Source organism: Brugia malayi (assembly GCF_000002995.4).
Source record: "Brugia malayi strain FR3 genome assembly, contig: Bm_v4_ChrX_scaffold_001, whole genome shotgun sequence".
In the NCBI taxonomy this organism is placed as follows: domain Eukaryota; kingdom Metazoa; phylum Nematoda; class Chromadorea; order Rhabditida; family Onchocercidae; genus Brugia; species Brugia malayi.
In genome coordinates this window covers 10,592,734-10,617,418 of record NW_025062479.1, presented here as the reverse complement: position 1 = coordinate 10,617,418, position 24,685 = coordinate 10,592,734, and the positions used below count along the sequence as shown (strand labels likewise).

The 24,685-nt window shown below is 28.0% G+C and overlaps 2 protein-coding genes across 3 annotated transcripts; one reads left to right on the top strand and one right to left on the bottom strand.

The window, feature by feature from the left end:
* Nucleotides 1-7,619: 7,619 nt before the first annotated feature.
* On the top strand, nucleotides 7,620-18,994 carry Bma-ncam-1 (the record flags this gene model as incomplete). 2 transcript variants are annotated; one of them, XM_043074395.1, is made up of 18 exons in its annotated part: nucleotides 7,620-7,698; nucleotides 10,358-10,526; nucleotides 13,251-13,399; nucleotides 13,809-13,943; nucleotides 14,521-14,667; nucleotides 14,856-14,980; nucleotides 15,248-15,407; nucleotides 15,567-15,736; nucleotides 15,943-16,087; nucleotides 16,185-16,369; nucleotides 16,490-16,589; nucleotides 16,814-16,956; nucleotides 17,118-17,301; nucleotides 17,550-17,686; nucleotides 17,898-18,057; nucleotides 18,262-18,475; nucleotides 18,739-18,795; nucleotides 18,949-18,994. In XM_043074395.1, 18 exons carry the CDS (start codon nucleotides 7,620-7,622, stop codon nucleotides 18,992-18,994), a joined length of 2,505 nt encoding a protein of 834 aa, XP_042930329.1. The 2 variants fall into 2 exon arrangements, with proteins under 2 accessions (XP_042930329.1, XP_042930330.1); XM_043074396.1 differs by lacking the exon at nucleotides 7,620-7,698 and having other exon boundaries at nucleotides 10,426-10,526.
* Nucleotides 18,995-21,403: 2,409 nt separating this feature from the next.
* Nucleotides 21,404-21,895, bottom strand: Bm7770 (Uncharacterized protein; the record flags this gene model as incomplete). Its single annotated transcript, XM_043074394.1, has 2 exons — nucleotides 21,404-21,454; nucleotides 21,806-21,895. 2 exons carry the CDS (start codon nucleotides 21,893-21,895, stop codon nucleotides 21,404-21,406), a joined length of 141 nt encoding a protein of 46 aa, XP_042930328.1.
* Nucleotides 21,896-24,685: the final 2,790 nt, after the last annotated feature.

The window sequence follows — 24,685 nt, the reverse complement described above, 5'->3', positions numbered from 1 at the left end:
GTAATGAGATGAGACATATATCATGCCGTAAGTAAAGTTTAAAGTTGCAAATTGATGAAAATTGTTACATTTTTATCCGATACTTTCATTTCTAAGTTTGAATTATTTAATTTTACATTTCGATGTTCAATTCTGGAATGTTTTCAAAAAACATAAATTATTTTAAAAATACGAGTCTAAAATTTGAAACAATTGATTTTTTCCTATCTTTAAAATTTCACTTGAATTTTTAATATTCAACATATAATTAATTTGAATATAAAATTTGGTGAAGAAAATAGATTCATTGGAATGATAATATTATGTATGATATTAAGTTGAAAATATTATGCTTAATTCATCCCAAACGATATAAAATGAATCATCATGAGAGGGTTCAGATGATACACCTCAATCAAGGACAAATGTCTATTTTATCCATTTATTTACCATACTTCAAATATGTTGAAATAACTTTTCCCTATATTACGAGAAAGTAATATCTATTTGTAAATATTACAGATATTACTGTCTATAAATAATATAAACTTGTAAAATGGAAAACAAATTTCATTCCAGTTCTAAAAAGAAAGAATTCTAAAAAAAATATTTAAGCTATTCAATAAAATGTCTCATTTACTTTTTTCTTCAACATTCATTTCACTTTACTCATCTTTCTTTTTCATAAAATTAACTCCTTTTTTAAAAATTTCCATTCATTCAACAATTAATCTTTTAGTGTTATATTGTCTTTTTTCTTCCATTGTTTTTATTTCCAATTTTCATTACATTACAAATAACATTTCATATTTACTTGTTTACGATAAATTCACACAATAAAAATAGTTAATTCTTCTAATTTTGAAATTTAAGATGAAATTTAATTGTTGTAGAAAAAAGAAAGAAAAAAAGAGCAAATATTTACCCCTAATTTTTTCTCTGCCTCTTCCCTCTTCGTTTATTGAACAAACTTTTTCAATCCTTTTTATTTTGTAAATCATTCATTTTCCCATCCATACCAACAATCTTGCTCATTCATAGCATCACTATACATCAGTTTTAATTTTAATAACAATATTTCTTTACAATTTATTAACAAATACATCGATAATTTTTAAAACTATTGCCTTGTTACTCTAAATCTATTCCAAATTTATTTCTCACTTATCTAGCTTAGCTTGTCTTGCATGATTTAGTCTTATCTAGTCTAGTCTAGCCCAGCCTAGCTTAACCTAATCACATTTTCTTTTCCCTCTCTTTCTCCACATTCTTTTATTTTATCAACATTTTTTTTCTTTGTTCCTTTTACTAATTTATTTAATTGTTTATTATCAGAAAAGAAAAAAAAATTACGATTTATTCTTTTTTCCTTATCATCAGATCGGGAAAAACGAAATACAAAATATGAAATATTTTGTAATTTTTATACAAAAAAAAAAAAAATGCGAAAATAAAAAGCATAAAAAGATGAACTAAAATATGTGAAAAATGGAGAAGGAAAGCAAAAAATTTCAACAAAGAGAATTCATTTCACTTTTAATTTGAATTTAATTTTTTAATTTAATAGCAGAAAAAAAGCTTAATATTTCAAAAGTATTTTTAAAATACATTTTCCAATATTTCAGTAACAATAAGAATAGCAACAACAACAAACAATAATAATAATAACAACAAAAGCTATTTTTATGTTTAAAATAAATGAAGTTGTGTTTATGCAAGCAATAAAAAACTGACACTAAAAAAATTGAAGTTGTTGGATAAGACTTTCTAAAATTTCAAGTGTAATCGATTGCAAACATTTAAATGTAATTTTATTTCTAACCTTTATTTATATGCAAGTATAAAAAAATTTGGATACTTTCGAATAAATTTGTGATTAATAAAAAATAAGCGGAACATATGCATTAAAGAAATTTTTCATAAATTAGGAGAAAAGGAGTGACTTAAAATGAAAGAAGGAAAGACAGAGAAAATAAGAGAGAGGTTAAGAGGAAGATGGGGGAAAAGAGAGAGAGGGATTTGTTAAATTTTTATTTTTAGCTTTTATATCATAATTTTCCTATCATTTTTTAAGATCGATGCAAGACTGCTATAATATCAATAACTATTTATTTAATTGTAATTAATGATTATTTAATAATTCTAAAAAGAGAAAAAACACCAAAGGTTTTCTTTTCTTTTTGTCTTTCTCTTTTTTCCCTTTTTTTTTGTTTGCAAAGAAGTTGATTACAATTATTATGAGGAATTTCTCTTTTTGAATTTGTTTTTGATTATGAATAATCTGATATGGAGGTAATCGTTGAATATAAAGCAGGTAAAAATTTCATTTTCGCTTCTGTTTTTTCTTACTTCTTTAAATTCCGTTTTCATCTCTATTTTTGTTTGCTTTTAACTATATGTGATATGTCCATAAATTATAAATAAAAAATGAAATTCTGGGTTTGTGTTATTTTGCTTTTTTATCAAAGTGCTTCATGCAACAATGCGATGGGAATTCAATTCAACATGAAAGCAAAGGAATGAATGAATGGATCGGTTGATGAGTTGAGTGGATGAAAAAAGGAAAGTGGCATTTTTCTTTTTTTTTCTTTCTTTCGTTTTCCATTCAAAACACATTACAACAAAAAAGGAAAAAGTAGGCCTAGATTAGGAATTGGAACTGAATATGACGATGAAGCCTTGTTGTTTCATTTTTTTTTTTTTGCTGAAAAAGAAAAAGCATTTATAGATTATTAATGATTTTAATTTTTAGAAGAATAATTTTAATCCCTTAAATTATTCAATTCCTTTTTCCTTTTTTTCCTTTGATTTTATTTTTTCCTCCTTTTTCTCTACCTTTTTTTGAAATTTTGTTCTTTTCTAACATTATTTGTTGTCTTATAATTTCATTTTGTATTTGATTTCTATTTTAATTTCGCCCTATTCGTTACTATCTGATTTGCTTCTGTTGTTATTTTTATTTGATATCTTGCTAATTTGTTTGATTTGTATCAAAATTTTCAAAACTGATTCATTCTTTTTTCCAAGGCCCAATGAGACCTAAAACTGTTATTGGTTAGGTCATATTCCTACATTTACCAAAATGTCGGGGTTTTTTTCCACTTTTTCTTCAAATGTTTTAATTCAGTTGCTGTTTAAATGTAGTTTGAAAAAAATGAATAAATAGATAAAACTTTTAAATGTTAGACTTAAATGTTTCGCTATTTGGATAAATGTATTAACATTTTACATCGATATATTGTTATTACTCTTACAGCAGTATTACTTTAGGAAAATTTTTTAAATGTTATCAAAATTTAGTTCTAACCTGAAATTAAGAGACAGCTCAAACCATGAAAAACGTAAAAACTTTTCACGCAGTTTACATTATTACCTAATAATCATTTTTTATGAATGAATTTTTCTTTTTTCCTCTGGATTGAATATTAAATAAAATTATTTGCCATATTTTTGATGACATACGTCCTTCTATTAATCGTTCTCGAAATTATTACTGAGCCCAAAAAAAAGGACTACTAAAAAAGCAGTAAGAGAAAGATAGAGGGAGAAGGAGAGAGAGAGAGAGAGAGAGAATGTTTATTAAAATAAAGAATAAATTGCTGTAGTATCATCTATTTTGATTAGTTTGCATCAATTTTTATCTCTTTACACATTCAATTTTGAATTTTCCTTTTTATTTTAGGGAAAAAACTGAAACTAAAGGTTGCAATATTTTGCAAAATATGATAGATTTCTCTTATTTCTCAAAAAAAAAAAAAAAAAAAAAAAAAAGTGAAATATCTCTTCTTGCTAAAATTACTAATTTCCGTTTTGTCAACAGCCTTTTATTTTTTCTAATTTACACCAAAGTATATATTTTCACTTAAATTAAACTTTTGTTCTGAAACGGAAAAGTCAATAATGATTGCTTATCATTATAATAACTGTTTTTCACCAACAACTTTTTTTTGTCGTCATTATATTGTCATTTTTGACAAGTTGCTATCATAATTATGGTTTATTATTATTGTTATTATTATTATTATTATTATTATTATTATCATCATTATTATTATTATCATTATCATTATCACTATCATTATCATTGTCATTATCGTTATCGTTATCATTATCATGGTCATTGTCTTTGTCATTGTCATTATCATTATCATTATCATTATCATCATCATTACTCCCTATTATTTTCATCATCAAATCACTAAAAATATGAAAGTGAACAAATAGAACTGATTTAAAATTTAGCAAAAAAAAAATTTTTATTCTCGATAATATGCAAACGAATGCATTTCTGTTACAAATTTTGCTTTTTAATGAACTTTCATTTTTTTCTTCAAAAGAAATAATCCTTGGCCTGCATTTGATATTTTGGACATTTGGATTATGACACCTTTATTTATAATTATCAAACTAGTTTAATACATTTCAATTTCATCTTACTCATCTTGCCCATTTAGTTTACTTCAATCGAGTTCAGTTTAATTTAATTTACTGAGGAGAAAAAAACTTTATTTAAATTTGTTAACTGTTTTAATATTTTCACATTTTTTTCTTACTTTTAAAGATGCTAAAAGTACCAGAAGACAATTTTTTTAATCATTTTTTATGAGCTAAAATAATCATACATAATTAATGTAAAATTTTGTCTTCTCTATAATTTGTTTCTTTGAAAAAAAAAGTTCAAAATTATGCCAGTTAATCAAAATATCAAACGTTATCTTAAACTGAATTAATATAATTATGCATAACTAATGCTAAAATTTCTTTTCTTTATAACTTGGTTTTCTAAATTTTCAAAATTATACTAATTAACTCAGCAAAAAACAAAAAAAAAAAAAAATGAATATTAACTTAATGTTAATGAATGGTTTACAATTTGATGAAATTTTAGTAGCATCAACATACAAAAAATATGAATTTTTAGCATGCTGAAAGTAATATAAATTTAATGAGATTTTATTACTGCGCAATCAATAAATATTTTTGGGAGAAAGGTAGAAAGAGGTAAAATAAATTGGCAATTTGATGTTATAATTAGTGGCATATTTTGAATAGCTTCCAAAATGTTATACATCTCCAATTATTTCCCACCCGAAATAAAAAGAAAACTTGCTCTTTCGATCTTTTTTTTGTCTCGTTCTCCCTCACCAAAAAAAAAGTAAAAGGTGTGATTCTTTTCATATTCTCACAAATATTTCTTGTCATTCAAAAAGCCTCAATTGACATTTTTATTTGTTATAAAAATTTCAAGCAGGTCCAATTTTTTTTCTTTCCTCTTTTTTTGTGTTAATACTATTGTCTTTTTTCTTTCATTTATTTTAAATTTAAAAATTATTTGATTAATTCAATTTCAGATCACGTGTTTCAAATTTATTGTCTTTTTTCTTATTTTTCGTCTTTTTTTATTCTAAAATTAAAAATTATTTGATTGTTTTGTTGTAAATCAAGAATTTAAATTTTTTTAAACACATAAAGAATACTGAATATTTGAAGTTTTATATTGTAACTATGGCCTTCAAATAGTAGAAACTGAAATGCAAAATAAACAATGCAGTGGATTGGTAAATAGAAGTTAGAGGAATATCGATAAAGGAATAAGTTAGGATGAGTCGACTGGTTGTTGTGTTGCTGTTATTGCTATGACAAGAAGGTTGTTGTCCTGGCTACTCAAATGATGACTGAGAACAACAATTAACGTATGTCAACCGTCCATAATATATATTGTTGTTTGTATGTGAATAGGTCACCGCCACTTGTCGGACGACGATAGCAAATAACGTAATTTGATGAGTGGCTGTTGTTGATTGTTAAATGCAACGATCGCTTGGTGATGGACGAAGAAGAGGAAGAAATTAGACATTAAGAAGGATAGAACTAAGGTTAAAAAGAAGTTAAAGGAGAGAAAGAAAGATAAGGACCACAAAATATCCCTAAACAAAACGGCTAATATAATTTGTTTCACTTTGTTTGACTTCTGAACCATTTTAAGCAGCAATTGATATTGCTATTTTTGCATATATTATTTAGCTTTTCTTGTAAATTTATTTTGTGCACAAAAAAATATATGAATGTGGATAATAAATATGAATTAAGTATCCCCATCATTCTTACTCAATTCATTGTTCATCGTTCAGGAGATGAAAAGATGACAAAAGTATGAAAGAAAGAAATAATGAGAAATTGAATGAATGAATATATATAAGTGACTAGCCAACTGAGGACATATGACCCAAGGTCACACCCTTGATATATTCTCATATTTCTTTTTTCCATCATCTAAAAAGCTTTTTGATACCGGATTAACGGTGCTGACCTTCACTACACCATTAATTTAACCATTTCTTTTAAGCACAATGCTACTACCGAAGTGGATTATATCATTCAGAGCGGTAAATCATTAACAAAATTTGTGATGAGAAAAACAGTAATAATGAAGACAGAAAGATGAAAAGGAAAAAGCTCTCAACATTTTTCATCCTAGTATATCTACCTCTTCTATCTATAAGTAAAAAGAGTGGATAATCTGTTCTATTTCTTGGTAATCATGAAAAACGAGTATTTCTCATCCGGAAAATTTCTCACTAAATAAGATATGAAATTAGCGTGTCATCATCATCATTGAATTTTTCTTTTCAACATTGGATATATGGATGTGGGCGGGATGAAAAGGTTTAAAATTTAACAAATGGAAATGATGAAGGATGGCTAATGTGGTGGGTTAGATTAGGAGAGGAAAAAGGGGGTTTAGGTATCCCTCCTGTTAATCGACCCCTGAAAAAGAATCATTAACATCAAACAGATATATATATATATATATATATATATATATAACATAATATTAGACATGAATGAAATCAAGAAAGGAAAATTGGAAAAGGCGGAGATGACGAGAAGCTATAGCTCATTGTTGTAGAAGCAAACATTTTCATCTCATTTGAATGTTACAACTAACTAGTATAAGGGTAGATTGATGGAGAGTGTATATGTATATATATATATGTGTGTGTACGAGAGATACTATTATTAGCTTCGTCCACTAGTTCGAATAATTTTGAGCTTTGTTGTAAGAGAAATTAACAAAGATGGAACATAATTCGAGAAGAATGAGGGAAAGATAAATAGGGTAAAGGTGCTATATTGTCACTTTTATGCGCTATGATCACTATTCTCAATTACTAATTGTTTTCTTTCTCTTAAGCATTTCAGTATTTTCAGTGATCATTTATATATATATATAGGAAATATTAGTAATATCATTTTATATAATCATTATTGTAAATTGGCTTTACATTTTTGAATATTGATTTAATTCCTGTTATGATTGATTATAAAAATTGAAATTGTTATAATTTTTGTATATGTATTTTAGATTGTGAATGCCTAACTTCTTAACAACAATAACAGCAATAACAATAATAGTGATAGCATTAGCAGCAGCAACAGTAAGAGTCACGATTGATCAGGATAAGGAACAAGCTGAATTGCCAACTTAAAGAGAATCCAAAATTTGTTCCGGTCCATATTCCTTCTCAACCAATTTAAAATTTCATTATTATTATTGTTGTTATTACTACTATTATTATTATTATTGTTACTTTTATAATTATTATCATTACTATCACCATCATCTTACAAGAGCAATAATGGTTTATCAGCCGAGTTCGAAAATTGGCATCAAAATGGAATATATCATTTTCCTGCAGCTTTTATCAATTATTACCGGTATGTTCCCATTTATCATTTATTTATCATATATATATATATATATATATATCTGTTTATGTTTTGCAGGTCTTTTTCCTACTTTTTTAAATTTCAATTCAAAAAAAAAACATAAGAATTCATTTTTTTTTTCTTATTTTGTTACCATATACATATGTATTTACATAATTACATGATAATAGAACAGTTGGTGATTTAGAGTGAAAAAGATGATAACCTTATTTTGTGTGTGTTTTTTCTTTTTTTTTTTATTTATGTAAGAAGAATCATTTAATTTGAAGAACCTTTAAAATGAATATCCAGTAATTTAGAAGTAATTAGACATTTCGTTTTCTCATTTCTTCTCCTTCACTCTCTTTTCATTCCTTTTTTATACACAGAAGATCGAACTGATGTTCATTATATTGTGAGCGGTAATGTTCTAATTATTTTTCTTCTCACATCAAACAAATCTCTTTCATTTTTCCAAAAAAAAGAAGGAAAAAAGAGAAGCGAGAACCATAAATATTGTTAAAACTGAAAAAGAAAAATCAGTTCATCAAAATTTTCATAAATCAATAATATGCTAATTAAAAACGAAAAAACAAAACCAGTAATTGTATTTGTAATTTCAACAATGTTTAAAATATTTTACTCTTTTTAATTCAAAAAAAGAAAATAATAGCTTTCTTCTTTCGTTTGAGGCAAAAGAAAGAGATGAAAATTAAGGAATGAAAAATTAGTTATCGATTATATATTATTACTTTTTCACTGCTATATAATTAAATGAGAGACTGCAATGATCCTGAAAATATCTGCTTTATTCTATGGCGTTTTATTTGTCATTATTTAAGTTAGTAATTATTTTTAATTAACGGCTCATTAATTTTTACAAATTCAAATTATTCATTTGAACGTATAATTATCAATGCGAATCCATAAGATTGGGTTGACTGATTAACAACGACCAAATAATGACATCAAACTTGTCATTATCATTTCTGTTCCAATCTTTCAAATGAAATTTAAATTTACCTACTGTTGATATTTCAATACTAAATTAGATCTATATGAAATATTGTGTTTTATTAAAAATGTAAATGTACGATATAAAAGGAAAAAGTTTTTTTCTCCAACAATGTGAAAGAAAAAAACCTCCCAGTTCAAGAAATTCGATTCATAATAGAAATTAACCATTGATCATTGATATTATTATTGATATTTATATTTGCAGTAATAGTTATAAATCATTTAATATGATCCGATACACATTAATTTTCTTAAATCTTGATAAGTTTGAAATCGTTTTGAACACTTTCATTCAAGAAGCAATATAATACGTCTACTTATTCTTACGATTAATAGGTTCATTGGGAACAAAGAGGAAGGGAGAGAGAGGGAGAGGAAAAAAAGGGGGAAGATGCAATATTGCCATTTGTGAAGAGTCAAGAAATGAGGTTTTAAATTTAGCCATATGATTGATGTTATTTGATAGGATTGTTTAGTTGGATGAAAGCTTTCACACAACTATGGCATTTCTGAAATTTCAGTTATGATATTGTGACATATATGCATACATACATTATATATATATATATATATATGAATTATGCTTGACTTTATATTTAAAGTTTTTTTTTTCATTTTTAATACAAATATTTAACAACTTTTATCATTATTAATATACTTTTCTTCCGATTTGACTGAAAAATGAAGCAGTAATTTTAAAAAGTTACTGCATCAATTATGATTTAATATTAATTTTGATAAGAATAAATGAAAAAAAAAAAAAAAAACTGGTAATATTTTTCTTTTTTCTCCGTGCTATAATAAAAATTTGTTTCATAGATATAAATTTTGAGTCCAGGAGGAAAAAATTATTCATTTCTATCATTATTATTTAATAAAAAAAGAGAAAAGAAAACTTTCGTATTAAGTCAGTTTCTTTCTATGGCAAACTTTTTATTTTTTTTTGTTTAAAATTTTCTCTTACTTTTATTGCATAATACTAATAGAAAAATTTTAGTACTTAGTAAAAAAAATTTTCAGAATTTTTTTTCCAAATAACGATAATTCATCTTTAACTTTAGAATATAGCTAAAAAAATAATTATTTCTTCCTCATTTTTCTTTTCTTAATGATCCTATATGAAATAAAGTTTATTTACTGTTTGCTATTTGTTTATTCTGATTTCAAATTCTTTGAAAGTAGAGAAAAAAAAGTTTTTTTTTTTTTTTTTTTTTTTCATATCTTCTTCGTACACACAAGTAGCTCGTTGTTTAGCACCTAATTATTATTTCAAATAGCGATAATTCATTTTTCACTTAGTTATCTAATAAATCATTTAAAACAACAATAATGACACTTCTTTTCTCTATGAATATAAACCTTATGTAGTGTGATTATTTGCAATTATTTATGAAATCAGATCTTTGTTTTTTTTTTTTTTTTTGATCAAATTTAAGCAACAATTATTATTAAAATTAATTTTATTGAAATTTTTAATAGTTTTTAACAGTTCATTGATAGCAAAAAATGAGTAATCATAAATTGTTCTTACTAAATAATATATGGAAAGTTTTTTTTTTTTTCTGTTTTTGGATTTTGTTGCAGACAGTAAAGAATATTTCGGACTAAAAATTGATCATTTCTTTTTTTTTCTTTTTTTGTTTCCCTTTAGGATGGGAGGTGCATATTTTACCAACAGCGCAACAACTGCAAAACCGGAAAAGTGATGAAAATACAGCTATGATTTGTTCAGTAATCGGTTTACAAAAAGATCGCAATGCTAAAGTTGATATTAAATGGTATCGTGAGGGATATGAAGTGCCCATTAATCGGCATGAAAGGTTTGCTTGTTTATTTGTTTATGTATTTGTTTTTATTTTTTTGTTTTGTCGTAGAGAGAAAGTCAAAAAAGAAAGAAGAGGTGAATATAGTAGTAATTTATAGCAATATAATTGACTACCAAACATTTTTCTCTATCCATTCTGAAATTTTTATTCAGTTTTTTTTTTCTTTTTCTTTTTCGGGATGAAATTGTAAAATAATTTTTTTTTTTGCGAATTTTTGGAATAACTTTTGAATAAATTGTTTCGAAATTTTATGAGATGAAAGTTAGTAGCAAATGATGTTAAATTTAGAGTTATTTTAAATGTGGTAATAATAAATGCATAAGACTTATGTAATGTATTATCCAGTATTTTACTAATTGCTATGTTTGTGAAATCGATACGTTTCGCTTTGAAATAATTTCCGTTGAATAATTTACATCCTTACTGTCAATTATTGTTACGGAAATTTTCAAGGAAAAAAAAATTAGTGCTTGAGATTTTGTTGGTTGAGTAAATTAGTAAGCAGATAAGCAGAAATGATCTATTAGGATTGTTTTCAAATTTGAATCAAAGAATACTGGTCGGATGATAGATCGAAATATAATTGATCGATTGCATCACTTTTAATTGATATACCTGTGATGGATTTCATTATAGGTATACCAATTAGAAAATTCATTACCTTATATTAAAAATTCATTCTTTTTATAATATATATTTTCTGTCATAGTTATATTGAAAGTTTTTTTTATTTTCTTCTATCCGTTTCGTTTTACTTAATTTTTCTTAGCCTAAATTTACTATTTCCTCATAATAAAATGATTCTTCTATTTTCAAATGTCATTCAATTTTTACGCATGGATTAACAAATAACTGATTAATTTTAATCAAACTTATCAATGTGCATAAGAAATTTCCCATCTATCATAATAATACAATAACTAACATTTCCATGTGTAAACAAATTGATGAAATTTTACTATTGAATTGTTGAAATTGTTATTAATTGTACGATATTCACTGAGAAAATTTGTAACTATAACAAATATTTCTAGCAAATAAGATTAGGTATTTAAATATGTCTTATATGATTAACATAATATTCGTTTATATTTGATTCTTTACAATTCTAATCATTTCATTTATTCAGCCATTAATCGGTTAGATATAAAATAATATAACAACAATAAAGTGAAAAATGTTCAGTAAAATATGTATATAAAAAAATTAACTGAAAAAATTAAAGAAAAATTTACTGAAATATTTTTGGAATAAAAAAATAAAAATTTTGTGAAACATTTATGGAATGATATTCCATGCATTAATTGAATGCATCAAATTGTGTTAGTCATATTTAATATTACTATTGTCTCACAGTTTGTTTCTTTTCCATTCCTTCTGCCTCTCTCTCCCTCTTCCTTATTCTTTGTCTTCTCTTTCTTTTAACAATATTATTAATTAATAAAAAATTCTAATTTATTATCCTAAATATCCAAATAATTTTATTAAATTCCACAAAAATTATTACAATTTTTTGTAAGACATTTAATCACCAAAAAAAAAAAAAAAAAAATTATATCGAATTATCAAATATTTGATTGTTTTCTTGATAATAAATGTAAAATATTTTCTTTCGTTTTTCTTCTCCTCTGTTTTACTTTTTTTACTGATAGATAAGCGAAAAAAATAAAATGACAATAATATAAATGATATTACAAATCAAACAAAACAAAAAAATACATATTTTAGAAAAAAGAAATTTTTTCTAAAATATTCGCCTATTTCCTCGATATTAGCAATTTTTGTGCCTTTTTATATTAGCTAATTCATGGGAATACTTTTAAACATTGTATCCAATTTGTCGTAAAATGCATCACTTTTTCTCTACATGTCGGTATGTATGTGTGCGTCTGTTTGTCTTCTGTTTATGTCTGTGTTTAAGATTTTGTGTTTGGGTTTTAGATTTTGGCCATATGCAATTTATGTAAATGAAGCAAACCATCATAGCCCTTAAATACGCATCGTCAGCAAATTTTGAATCATACAAATTCAAGAATGAAAAAAAAATTCACTATTTCTTTCCCTTCTTTTTATAGCCTTTTTCTTTTTCTCTCTTTCTCGCTCTCTTTCACATAATTCTCGTTCGTATTAGTTTTTTTTTCGCTATCATTTTTATTTCATACCAAACGAAGGGAAAGATTTTTTTTATGTATGGAGAGAAAAGAAGAAGAAAAAGAGAAATGTTAATGAAATAAAAGCCTTCTCTTTTTTTCTCGTTTCTTTTAGACCTTATCTTTATTAAATTAAATTAATTGAAATTTAATTTGGAATTTGAAATGACAACTCCAAGATTCGGGATATTATGTTTTTAATTAATTTTAATGGAATATAAATAAACTTGATTTATATTTTTAAAAAAAGAAAAGGAATTTAGAATGTAAATTTACAGCTGTATTAAACTAATTAATTCCTTTCAGTTTTTTTTTTGCCTCTTACATTTATTTTAACTTTTTATGATCCGATAAGAGAATATATCATGTAGTGTGATAATGATATGTGAATGTGAGCGGAATGATACAGAACGATCAAGAAATGCAGGCGCGTTTTTACACATAAAAAAAAAAAATTGAATTACAATGGTTCTTTGTAATAAAATATTTGATGTAGAATTAAATTTCCTAAATTTCACTTTTTTTATCCTTTCCTGGTTTTTGTTTGTTTTTTGTTTTTTTTCTAAAGGATAGCAGTAAGTCGTATGAAGCCATTATCAGCTCGATTACTTTTTATCAAACCGACAGTTGAAGATAGTGATACATATAAATGTGTGGTCAGTGTTAACAATGGTAATGATCAAATAAAAGAGAAATCAGCGAAGATATCATTCATTCGTTCGTATTCTTTCAGATGTTATTCATTCAATTTAAATTTTCAAATTTAAAGTAAGAATGAAGAAAATCAAAAAGAAAAAGATGTTTAGTTTACAATAAAAAATTTTTCACAATTATTGAATGTAATTTTGAGAAAATAAAATAGTTTTGATTAAAAATTAATTATCAAAAATGTAACAAAATGCATATGTAATCAGAAATAAGTTTCAGTTTTAGAAAAAAGAAGAAAAAAAAAGCCGAAGAATGGAAAATTTTCAATATATACTTTAAAAATGAAATGAAATGAAATTTAAGAATAATCTAATGCTTAAGAATGCTTAAATTTAAATAAAAAAAAAAAAATGCTTAAGAATGCTTAAATTCTTACTTATTTAAGAATATGAAATATTAAAATAGTTTATTCTTCTAGAAGCAGCGGAATTTATTGATGTTGAATTGGAACAGCATCCGGAAGAGGGTAAAGATGCGGAAATTATATGTCGTGTACATGGTGATCCATCGTTAGAAATTTTTTGGCAATTTGAAGGCAAAACCATCCTTGAAGGTTTGTTTAGTAAGAGAAATTTGATATATATATATATTCTTTTGAAAAAAATTATGAAAAAAAAAAATTGAGAATTTCATTAATATTACTTTCCTTCCATATGTCTTCAATGGGTCGCATTAAATTGTGAAATTCATTATGTATTTGTAGTAATCATTTAAAAGCATTTTAATGCCACAAAAAAAAAGAAACAAAATCAATTCTGGGGCATTTATAAAATTGATGAAAAATGAAATTTTTTTTTTAAATAAATGCAGCAGAAAATTGTCTGATTATTTACTTATATTATGAAGTGATAAATCATTTGTATTTCATTTCATTTTTTTTTTTCCATCGTTTATTTGAAAAAGCAATTGTTTGTTTTTTCTTAATTTTAAGTGAACAAGTAATAATAATCATTTTGCGGAATACTAATTTAATTTAATGGGAGAAAGAAAGAAAAAACCAATTATTTCTTTTTCGCATTTATATGAATGATGAAAGAGAGAGAGAAAGAGAAAGGGAAAGAAAAAACGATTGGTTTTTTATCTACATATAATAAGCATTACTTAATATAATTTAATTTATGTGCTTACAGGTGGACCACGAAATTATGAATTCAAAGATGCAAATCAAATTTTGGTAATCCCAAAATATGATTCCGATCTTGATGATGGTCAATACACTTGCAGTGCAGCACAGTTCTACTCTTTCGAAACTGTTACTATCAATGTTACTGGATATGGTTTGTTGAATTTACACATTTTTTCCTTTTTAAAATTTCAAAAAAAAGTTATTTACAATGTATTTATTGAATTTTTGAAATATTTTTTAGTTTTTATTAAGCACATTTTAAGTTGAATGCTAGTTTTTTTCTTTTCATAATTTAAAATCATTTCTTTTATAGAGTTCTTTTTTTTTTAAATTTTATAGCACGCCCCAAAATAACAATACTTGATGGATCAGATGCAACATATGGTGTTGAAGGTCGTGATTTTGTGATTCGATGCCAAGCTATCGGTAAACCTAAGCCTCATTATCAATGGATAAAATATGCTGTTAGTATTACTTTTGTCTTTCCCCTTTTCTTTTTTTAATATTTGTTGTAAAAGTTGCTTATGAATTTTAAATAAAAGATTGTAAAATCAAAGAGTGCTTCACTCTAACCATTCTTGATTATCTGGAAGAATAAGTGAAAAAAAAAAGAGAGAATGAGGGAGAAAAAGAAGAGAGGAGAAAAAAAAGGCAATGATTTAATGAGAATAAAATTTAAACCGTTTCTCGAAATTTATGCTTTATTTCATTTTAAATTAATTCTTTTTTAGGATGGAGATGAGGAGACTATTGCATTGTCAGAGAAATATGATATAAATGATGGTACTCTTATAATTCGGGATTTAATCCCAGCAGATCGTGGTACATACAGTTGTATTGCCAAAAATGCTTTAGATGAAACACGAATCGATTTCAACTTAACAGTTTTCAGTAAATTTTTTTTTTTTCTTATGCAAATTAATATTGATGATATTTTTATTTACTATTTTAGTTTACTTTATGTTTATTTAACTCAAGGCATCAATGTTTTTGTTGATTACATGAAATTGTTTCAATGAAACAAAGGTTTTTTTTTCTTGGAAATCTCAGGTAAACCAAGGTTAAAATTAATGAAGAATTTGACAATTACACGTGGTGATACCGTCAAATTGGTTTGCGAATATAGTGGTGATGGTTATCTGAACGCTAAATGGTTACATCTTGGACAAGAATGGTCAAGCAGGTTAACAAATCAAAGTGAACGAATTCTCGGCTTTAATGCAAGTTTACTTAACAGATATGATACTATTATTGATAATGGTTTAAATTCTGGAAATATTGCTGCTGAGGTGTACTGTTTCAATTAATTTTCTTTTTTTAATTTAGTTTCTCCTAAATACGTAAATATTTCGAAATGTTTACGTTGCTGCTCTTTATCATCCTTCTCGGTTTATTATTTTCAAGAACATTATATCGGGATTTTCAGGATAACCATGTGACGATTAACGAAGGTAATGGTATTATTGTATTGACATTGACAGCAGTGGATGAAGATGATGCTGGCCAGTACCAATGTGTAGCAGAAAATGAAGCCGGCACGGATCAAGGCTCTGTATTCCTCTCCATTATTCGTACGTTTTCAGATTTAGTTATTTTCGGTTTAAATTGGAATTGTTGCCAGATTTCCATGAATTTTGTTAAAAGAATTAAAATTTTACCACAGCTCAGATGCAGCACGAATTGTTGACCATAGTGGAACAAAACGTGCCCTAAAAGGTGATGTAGCGGTGATTCATTGTGGTGCAAGTGCTGTTCCGGAACCTATTTGGACATGGACTGGTCCATCCGGTGTCATTTATGCTGATGGTTCGAAGTATATCCTCGATGCTCGAACTGTTACCGCAACTCTCACCGTATGTATCTAATTTCTAATGATGTAGTGCTTGTATATTTGTCTTCGATTTTTTTTCTAAAAAATCGAATTTTTAAATTTGGGATGTTTTTATTGAAGTAGTCGAAATATGAAATTTTAGGTACGAGATGTTAATCAGCATGATTTCGGTAAGTATACCTGTACGGCTGATAATGGTATTGGTCCGCCAGATCACGCTGAACTTCGATTAATTGAAATTTGTAAGTTTCGATAGTTTGTTACACATTGCTTAATTTCTTGTTGAATACGTTTATTGGTTTCTTCACTTTTTCTCTATGATATTATCGATTAAAATATTGCGATCAATATCATTCATTTATATTAAATCTTTTTAAAAGCGACCATTTATGGATAAATGAGATTGAAATTTAGGAAAATAAAAAAATTGAACTACCGTTTCCAGTCATTAGTTTATCACTTTTAGTACCACCGCTAACACCGACGAAACTAAATTGCCATGAACATGGTTATCCAAATTTTGGTATATGCACTATTGGTGAACTGAAAAACTCTCCGGCTGGAAAATTGCCATCAAATATTACATTTTATATTATACCTGAAGATAAGGTTTGTTGTAACTCACAAATTTAGTCCTTTAGAATTAACGGCAGTTTCTTTAAAGCTTGTTAGTTATATATTCATATTTTACAGTGTTTCAAAATTAGAAAACTTTCTCTACTAAATTTTTTGCCAAATATTTCGATTCGATATAGAAAGACATGTTGCAGACAAACAGAGACAACGTTAAAATGGATGCCATGAATGTAACTTTTGAATTTGATGGCGAACGTGAATTTAAATTTTACCATTTGGAACCAAGAAGCAGATACAAAATTCGAGCGCAAGCGGTTAACGAAGCTGGTGCATCAGAACTGAGTGCTCCCGATATCATCGAAACTACAGATCCATGGGGTAAATCGTACCAAACTTCTCCAAAGTTGAATTCAAGATTTTCCACAAAATCGCTTCAGTAAACTATGTAAAAGAATCGTGAAAAATAAATGACTGAATCTTGTTAAGTTTTAATTTTATTGAAAATAGAAAATTAGTGTCATCTTTCCGTGTTTAATTATTGAGAGCAAAAAATAATTTTTTCTTCCGTTATCATTCTGTTGTTAGGATAAAATAAAAGTTGCTGGCATACCAGAATAATTTTACAGCACCGGATACGCCGACTAATATACAGTACGATTGTTCGAAAGCTTGTAAAATGGTTTGGAGTGAGCCAAACAACCGTGGTTCACCAATTACTGCATACAAGTTAATCCTGAAAGAAATTGCACATGCTGAAATGATGGTACATTTTAATATTTTTATTGCCGATTGATGTTTTTGAAATACTTATGTATCTTGTTATTCAGTTATTTCATCCCTTTGACTTGAATCGTTTTCAATTACTTCCGACTACTTTCAATTGCCTAATTAATGTTGTCATTTTACATTTCCACTTAATCGAATAAAGTAAAAAATTAATTACTTATCGATTTTTTCAACAGAAAATTTTGCAGAAACATTACGATACGGAAAGTTTCGAGCTTGATTTAGGTGCTGATGATCTCAAAGTGGATTTATCATTCTTGAAACCCCTTACAACCTATGAAGTAAAACTAATTGCCGTAAATGATGTTGGTAGCAGTAATGCTCACTCAATTGTGCTCAATACATCTGGTTAGTCGATCGAAAAATTGATTTTTTCAATTTCTTCTTTGTTTTCTTGATTCAATAAATTCAAAATTTTATTCCGTAAATTATTTCATGTTGGCGTTTGATGATTTAAAAGAACTGATGAGTAAACTGAAGGAAAATAATATCGATTTCTCAATTAATGATTGTTGTTTGTGCAATAATCCTTTCAGTAATAACAATTTACAGAATATGCGGAAGATGGTCGTCGTGATGGTGACTTCAGTTGGTTGACAATTTTATTGTTAATCATTGTATTACTTATATTTTTAGCTCTTATCATAGATGCTATGTGCTGTTTAAAACACCATCGTGGATTTTTAGCATTAATTTGTTCAATATTTTTTGAAGCTAATCAAGAAGAGCACGTTAGCAAGTCGAAAAGTGGCTTACAAAATGATAAGTTCGTTTTGTTGGGATATTTAAAATACAAAACAGTGTTGCTATCAGTTGTAACGTTGTAACGAAATTTATGAAATTACGAGAATGGCCAGTCAGTCAAAATTCAAAAGATAGTGATCAAATAAGATGCAACATATTTTGCTAATGATTGGTTCAATCGATTAAAATAGTTTACTTTTTATGTATTCCCGAATGTTGAAAATTTTTGATTGGAAAATTTGTTCTTTTTCATCAACGATTATTTCTGATAAATATTATTTTCAGAACTGAGAATAATTGCTTACTCATAGATGAACGAAACAGTTCGCCAATTACGGTGAAGTACGTTTACTGAATTTATGCAAAGAAATTACTCAGAATCGTGCATTTGTTAATTTTTTCATCGCTAAATTTCGTTCGTAGATATATAAAAGCTGAAAATTTTCAACCGCATTTGAGAAATGTTTCACTCTTTCAATGGTTGCATTATTTCAGTCATGATGAGAGGTACAGGAATGGTCCTCATTCAACACCTGTATGAAATAAGTGTAAGCATCGTTAATTTTTCATATCAGTGTGCATTTTTGAGGCAAATTTTGCTTTCATTTCAATGACTGCTTCTCATTCATTTTGTTCCAACTAAATTTTTTTAGCATGATGTGACATCGAAAGTAACATCAAAACAGTGTTTCATCCTTTCCCTCAAATGGATAGATATGCTAAAAATTTGCAAAGTGCGCAAAGAAGACAGAAAGTTTATTTCTTTTAATTAGGAAAATTGAGATTGTTGCCTAAGACTATCCGATTTGATAAGTGGTTTCAAAATTCTCTCTGAAGAGGAAGAGAAGCACTGTGATGAGTTTTGGACGAATTTGCTTATTGATGTAGTGTAATTATTAATGTTCCAATTGTGCCTTATTGGAATATGTTTCTTGTTTTTATCGAATTTTCCACATTACTTCAGCGTGTTTTGTCAGTCATATGTTTTGATCGATGAGGAACTTTTGCAAACATTACAGATGATCTCAAAAGTTTGATCATAAATTTTAATACAAGAAATAATTTGTTAATCCTTTCAAATATCTCAAAAGACAAAAACGCTTCTTATCATGTTACAAGCGTAGCTTCATGCTTGCTAATTTATCGGGTCCAATATATTAAGCCATCTCATTCATTTGTCTAATTTCATTTCATATTATTAATGACGTAATAAAGCACTGCATAACGAAATAATATAATTCCATGTATAAGGTACCGTATCCGAGAAAGAAAAACCATTCACTTATCCATCCGATCGCTTATGTCAACAGCAATAAAAACATCGAAAGATGACACACCTCCACGACTTCGCTTTCTTGTGCAAGTCACACAGGCGGAAGGTTTCTGCGTAGTGTGCTACCATTTCAAGCTTATCGCAACTTTCAGATTAAGGAGTAGAAATGTCCGGGTATATCCCAACGCCTGAATCAATAAGTGTGCGAGAAATATTATTGCAAACAGTAAACTTTTTACTATACCTTACATAAAAGAATGCACATACAAATGTAAAGCATATTGGTGGCTCTAAAGAAGTAGGCTTAAAGTAACATTAAAATTACATTACTTAGGATCATCAGTTTGCTTCGAGGTTGATTCCTGATTTGACGGTTTCGAAAGTAGCGCCAGTAAACATCCGGTTTATGCAGTAAATTATCACCTTTTCTACACAAATTCATTTACAAATTCAATCAAATTATGAGGTAATCGGTTAAACTAAATGTTCAATAATACGGCATGTTTTGGACGGAATTCTATCCTCTTCCTTCATAAGATCGGGAATATCTTTGAACATTTCTGTTACATTCACTCGTAAGCAGAATTGACTATTGTAGCTCAAGAAAGTTCAATCAATTTCGTCGAGCTGACTCATTTTCATTGACACCACATGGATGATAGATTCATTTAGGCTGACATTTGTCGGGGTTCTACTGCTTATATCACATGTATTCATACAAAAGACGTCAAATTTTTGTTTGGGAGTTTAGTCGCGAACGATTACTTCAATTTTTGCAAATTAGTAACTGATCAGTGGAATCCTCTTCAGCGGCTGGACGTTGGGTTTTCAGATTTAAAGTACCTCCTATGAATTTTATTGAAGTTTTTTCTTCCCTTTAATTAGTCACTGTTTTTGCAAATATCTATACTATTTAGATTTTGAAATAATTGAAACAGTGTTGAAATGTGTGACAAAGTTTCATTCAAGCTGTTTTATTTCATTAATAACAAAGTGAATTACGAATTCCAACTTCTCTTATTGTTACAGTCCTCGACTTCTGCGGTATTAGTTATATTACTAAATGTCCCCCTTCAGAAAATAGGAAGACAGTGATTTGTTTTTCTCAGTATTGACAATGGATAATTTAGGAAAATCGGAAGAAATCACTATCATTATCATTACTACCTTTTATTTATAAGGAACTTATTAAATTTGTCGAATTTTTCAAACCAAAAATAAAAATCAAAAATATTTTTTCTTCAGATCTAAAGTGAAATTTACAGATTCCTGCAGCACACAATAATCATTCTCAGCACCGGCAACTTAATATGCCAGTGACTAGAACAAGGAATTTCAGCTTCCTTTCATGTCTATCAAATGGAAAAGCTCATCTGCAACATCGATTTCGAGAACTGGAGACTGAGTCCTGAAATTTATTGCTAATCCAGCGCATTCAAATCGGTGAACCCATAAACCAGTCTGAATAGCCGTAGTGATATGGAAGCGATAGTAATAAGTGGTACATTAATTATGACATTAAGATGCATAACCGTGCAATCATCACACCAAGTATTGGTGTTAGGAAAATAGATTCCCTACTAAAGTTCAAAAACAGTGCTCAAAATTGAAACAGAAACTTACAACAAGTCGTTGGCAAATATTAAGCCAATATATTCATAAATCGTCCTTCACAATTCAGCGGCTTATAGGAATCGTTTGCCCTCCAAACTCGTTGAAAACTTCGTTCTTGAAAAACATTATCGAATGAGAAATAATTTTCCAGGTAATAATTTTGTAAACTTATCACTAATGAGTCTTTAACTGTTCACGGCTTGATTCACCGTTTACACTTGCTAAAATCAAAAGTATGAAAGATATTATCATTTTGAAATTTGGGTTTCAAACTCTACTTCACCACAGAAATTTTCAAACTCATTGCTTAGTGCAATAAGAGCCAACTGATTTCGCTTCAGTTCTCGCTATATTTGTGATTATCGTCTAGGAGATGGCATATCAAACTCACAAATTATCCGACATTCGATGTTGCTCAGATTTTCTCATAATTCTACCACATATTTCATTTGAATTCAAACTTACTCCATTTATACCTTGAAGATCGTCACTGATACTGTCCCCTTCCGATGATTCTTCGTCCGAGTTTCCAGTTATTTTTACATCAAAATCCATATTCGCAGCTGGCAGTGGTCTGACTAGCACTTTCGAATCCTTGTCATCATTTGGAGATTTAATTGATAAAGCATAACTAGTCTGCTGCGGTCGTGGAACATTTGTCTTCTTGAACCAAATTCGGACAAATATTAGTTAATAAAGATTTAGGTGACATCATGGGATGCTCGGATTCTGTTAAAAGAGAGGTGATTATCAAGGGGAAACGACTTAGTTGCAGGATAATAAAGTAACATATTTTAAAAGCTTAACTTATCTAAGGATATGATTTCTGTTTCATTCATCGCCTGCTTAAACTCCGGTAACTGATTATCACTAACGACAGAAGTATGTCCGTCAGGGTAAGTCCCTATATGTTTGGTGTGGTGTGATAGTTCTAGTGGTGTTGCAGGTCTGTTCCTTATTAAGCACTTCTCTCGTCCGGAGTCGCTCTGAATTCAAGCAGTTTTAACTAAGTAATTTTGAAAAGTACAAAAAAAAAAAACTGACAAACTGGAAAGCCTACAAGAAATGGACTAAAATGTTTCGGAGATAATGCTTGGAATTTCCATCTTTCCCGATCACAACGAAATTTTAAAACCCTCCGCAGATGTTTATTGATATGGCTATTTATTGTAGACTATAATTTTCCAATCTTATCATCTGTATTTCCCGAAGCTGTGCATACATTATCAGGACAAAACTTCGGTTTCGCGGTCCATTTGTTCGTTGTTTTTTTTTACAACAACCACTAGTGATATATATTTTCATCACTTTATTCGTGCGCTCACACACGGATGATTTTTAGAAGGTTCATATGGCCGGTTCATACCTTCACCTTTAATTCCAAGAATATTCCGGTTATTTTTTTGTATTATTTTCTCACTTGCATCAATCTTCCTAGAGTATTAATTTCAACCTTATTTCCATGTTTACATTTAATTATTTCTTTTCCATTATTGGAATCAGTTGGACCTTCAAATTCTCTTCTCTTATTTTCAAATTTCTCTAGGTTTTTTGCTCTAACGTTGAGATATGCATTAGCAAATGAGAACGGTAGTTTCTGGATGATCACTTCATCTACGTTATGTTCGCTTTCTTTTTAAACCACCGTAAGAAATGTACCACTGCTATGTCCATTTCCAAATCTTTAATATCTTCTTAGAGCTTGCAATTGCTGCAAATCTTATGGACAATCGCGGCAAAGAAAGTTAAACCTCTTCATCGTTTTCCTGTAATGTTCTCACAGAAGTTCCAATGTCATTTTGAAGAGGTCTTAACTGATCAGCAATGCTACGTTCACAAGCCTACAAATTAACCATATTTTCATCCAAATCACGGATGGTTTCTTTCTGAACAATGCATTATAGTATGCAACTTTTTAAGAAGGTTAACCAACTGCCATAATTTGTTCTTCAGTCATAAGTAAAGATCCTCATCCGTATATAGATTCTTTGTGATTGAAGATTTTCAAAACTTAAAGTGAAATAGAATCTATCAATTCATTAAAAATTATAATCCAAATGACAAAACTAACCATCTTTCATATTAACTTACTCATGCTTAACACTTGGTTAAATGAGTGTTTGTAAAGCAAATCCAGATAATAATAGTACTTCAATATATTACCATCAACATTTTTCTATCCCAAGTGCAAACAACACATAGATTGTTGTTTCATTAGACAGTGATAGTTAAATGTGAATTAGGAATGTTGAAAGGAGAGATTGGTGACTGTAGCTAGACATAGAAATCTTTAAGGGTAATATCGATTAGTGAAACTAAAGCATAAAAAGCTAACAGCCCTAAACTTGAAAAAGTAATTCCAAAGAGATACCATGGTAGATTTGGATGTCTCTGATCAAAAAAGGAATTATGTAATCTTTGTTCTTGTAGCGCTGGTTTTGATCTTAAAATAGATCCTGGCTCAACAGGCTCTCTATCATCCTGAAAAACTAATTTCCATTAGATAACTTAAATTAGATTTCTGGTACACTATGTCCAAAAACGGCGAAATATACCTCTAAGAAGTTTTAATTTCTAAACCATCAATTTGATTAATTTAAGTGCCTCATTCTCTCCATCCTTTTCAGTTGATGTATATTTTCCTATAAATGTCGGCTGAAAAAAAAAAAAGAAATCGAACTTACTGGTGTGAGAACATTGATTTTTGACCTTAACTGGGCAAAATAATTCTGTCGAAGTTATACATTGAACACAAAATCCTGTACAGCAGTAGGTTGCAGCGGTTTTTCGCGACTGTCGGTAGTGTCAAAAAATGCAGTTGATTTGCATGGAGTTAAAACCTGGGTTAAAAAAAAAAAAAAAATATTAAGGAATAAAGTTTTTTCCGATTTTAAAAACATTTTCACTTGTGTGTTCAAGCACTTCACATCTTTAATTTCATAACGCTCGTTAAAGATGCTTTACCTTTATTGGTCCTAATTTTTTAAGTTCAAATTCCTGTTCACAACCTTTATTTACCTGCAGGTAGTTTCTCGCTTATATTAACTTCTTTCACTCCTTTTGCTTCGTGACTTTCAGTTACCCGTGAAATGCTAGCTACATTATTCAGATCAGTTGCAATGGCTTTTGGATCGTTCTTCTTGCTAGGCTGTACATCTAATAGCTTATACCACTATAATTTACCGGTATTTTTATCCCTGAAGTGTTTTAAAGCTCTTCATTAACTTTTTTCACATTTTTTTAATTTTAATGAAGAGTTTTTTTTTTTTCTCTCATTTTAATAGTTAAACCACGTTTACATACTATGGTGGTTAAGTCCTTTCATGCAGAAAAGTAATGGTTTAA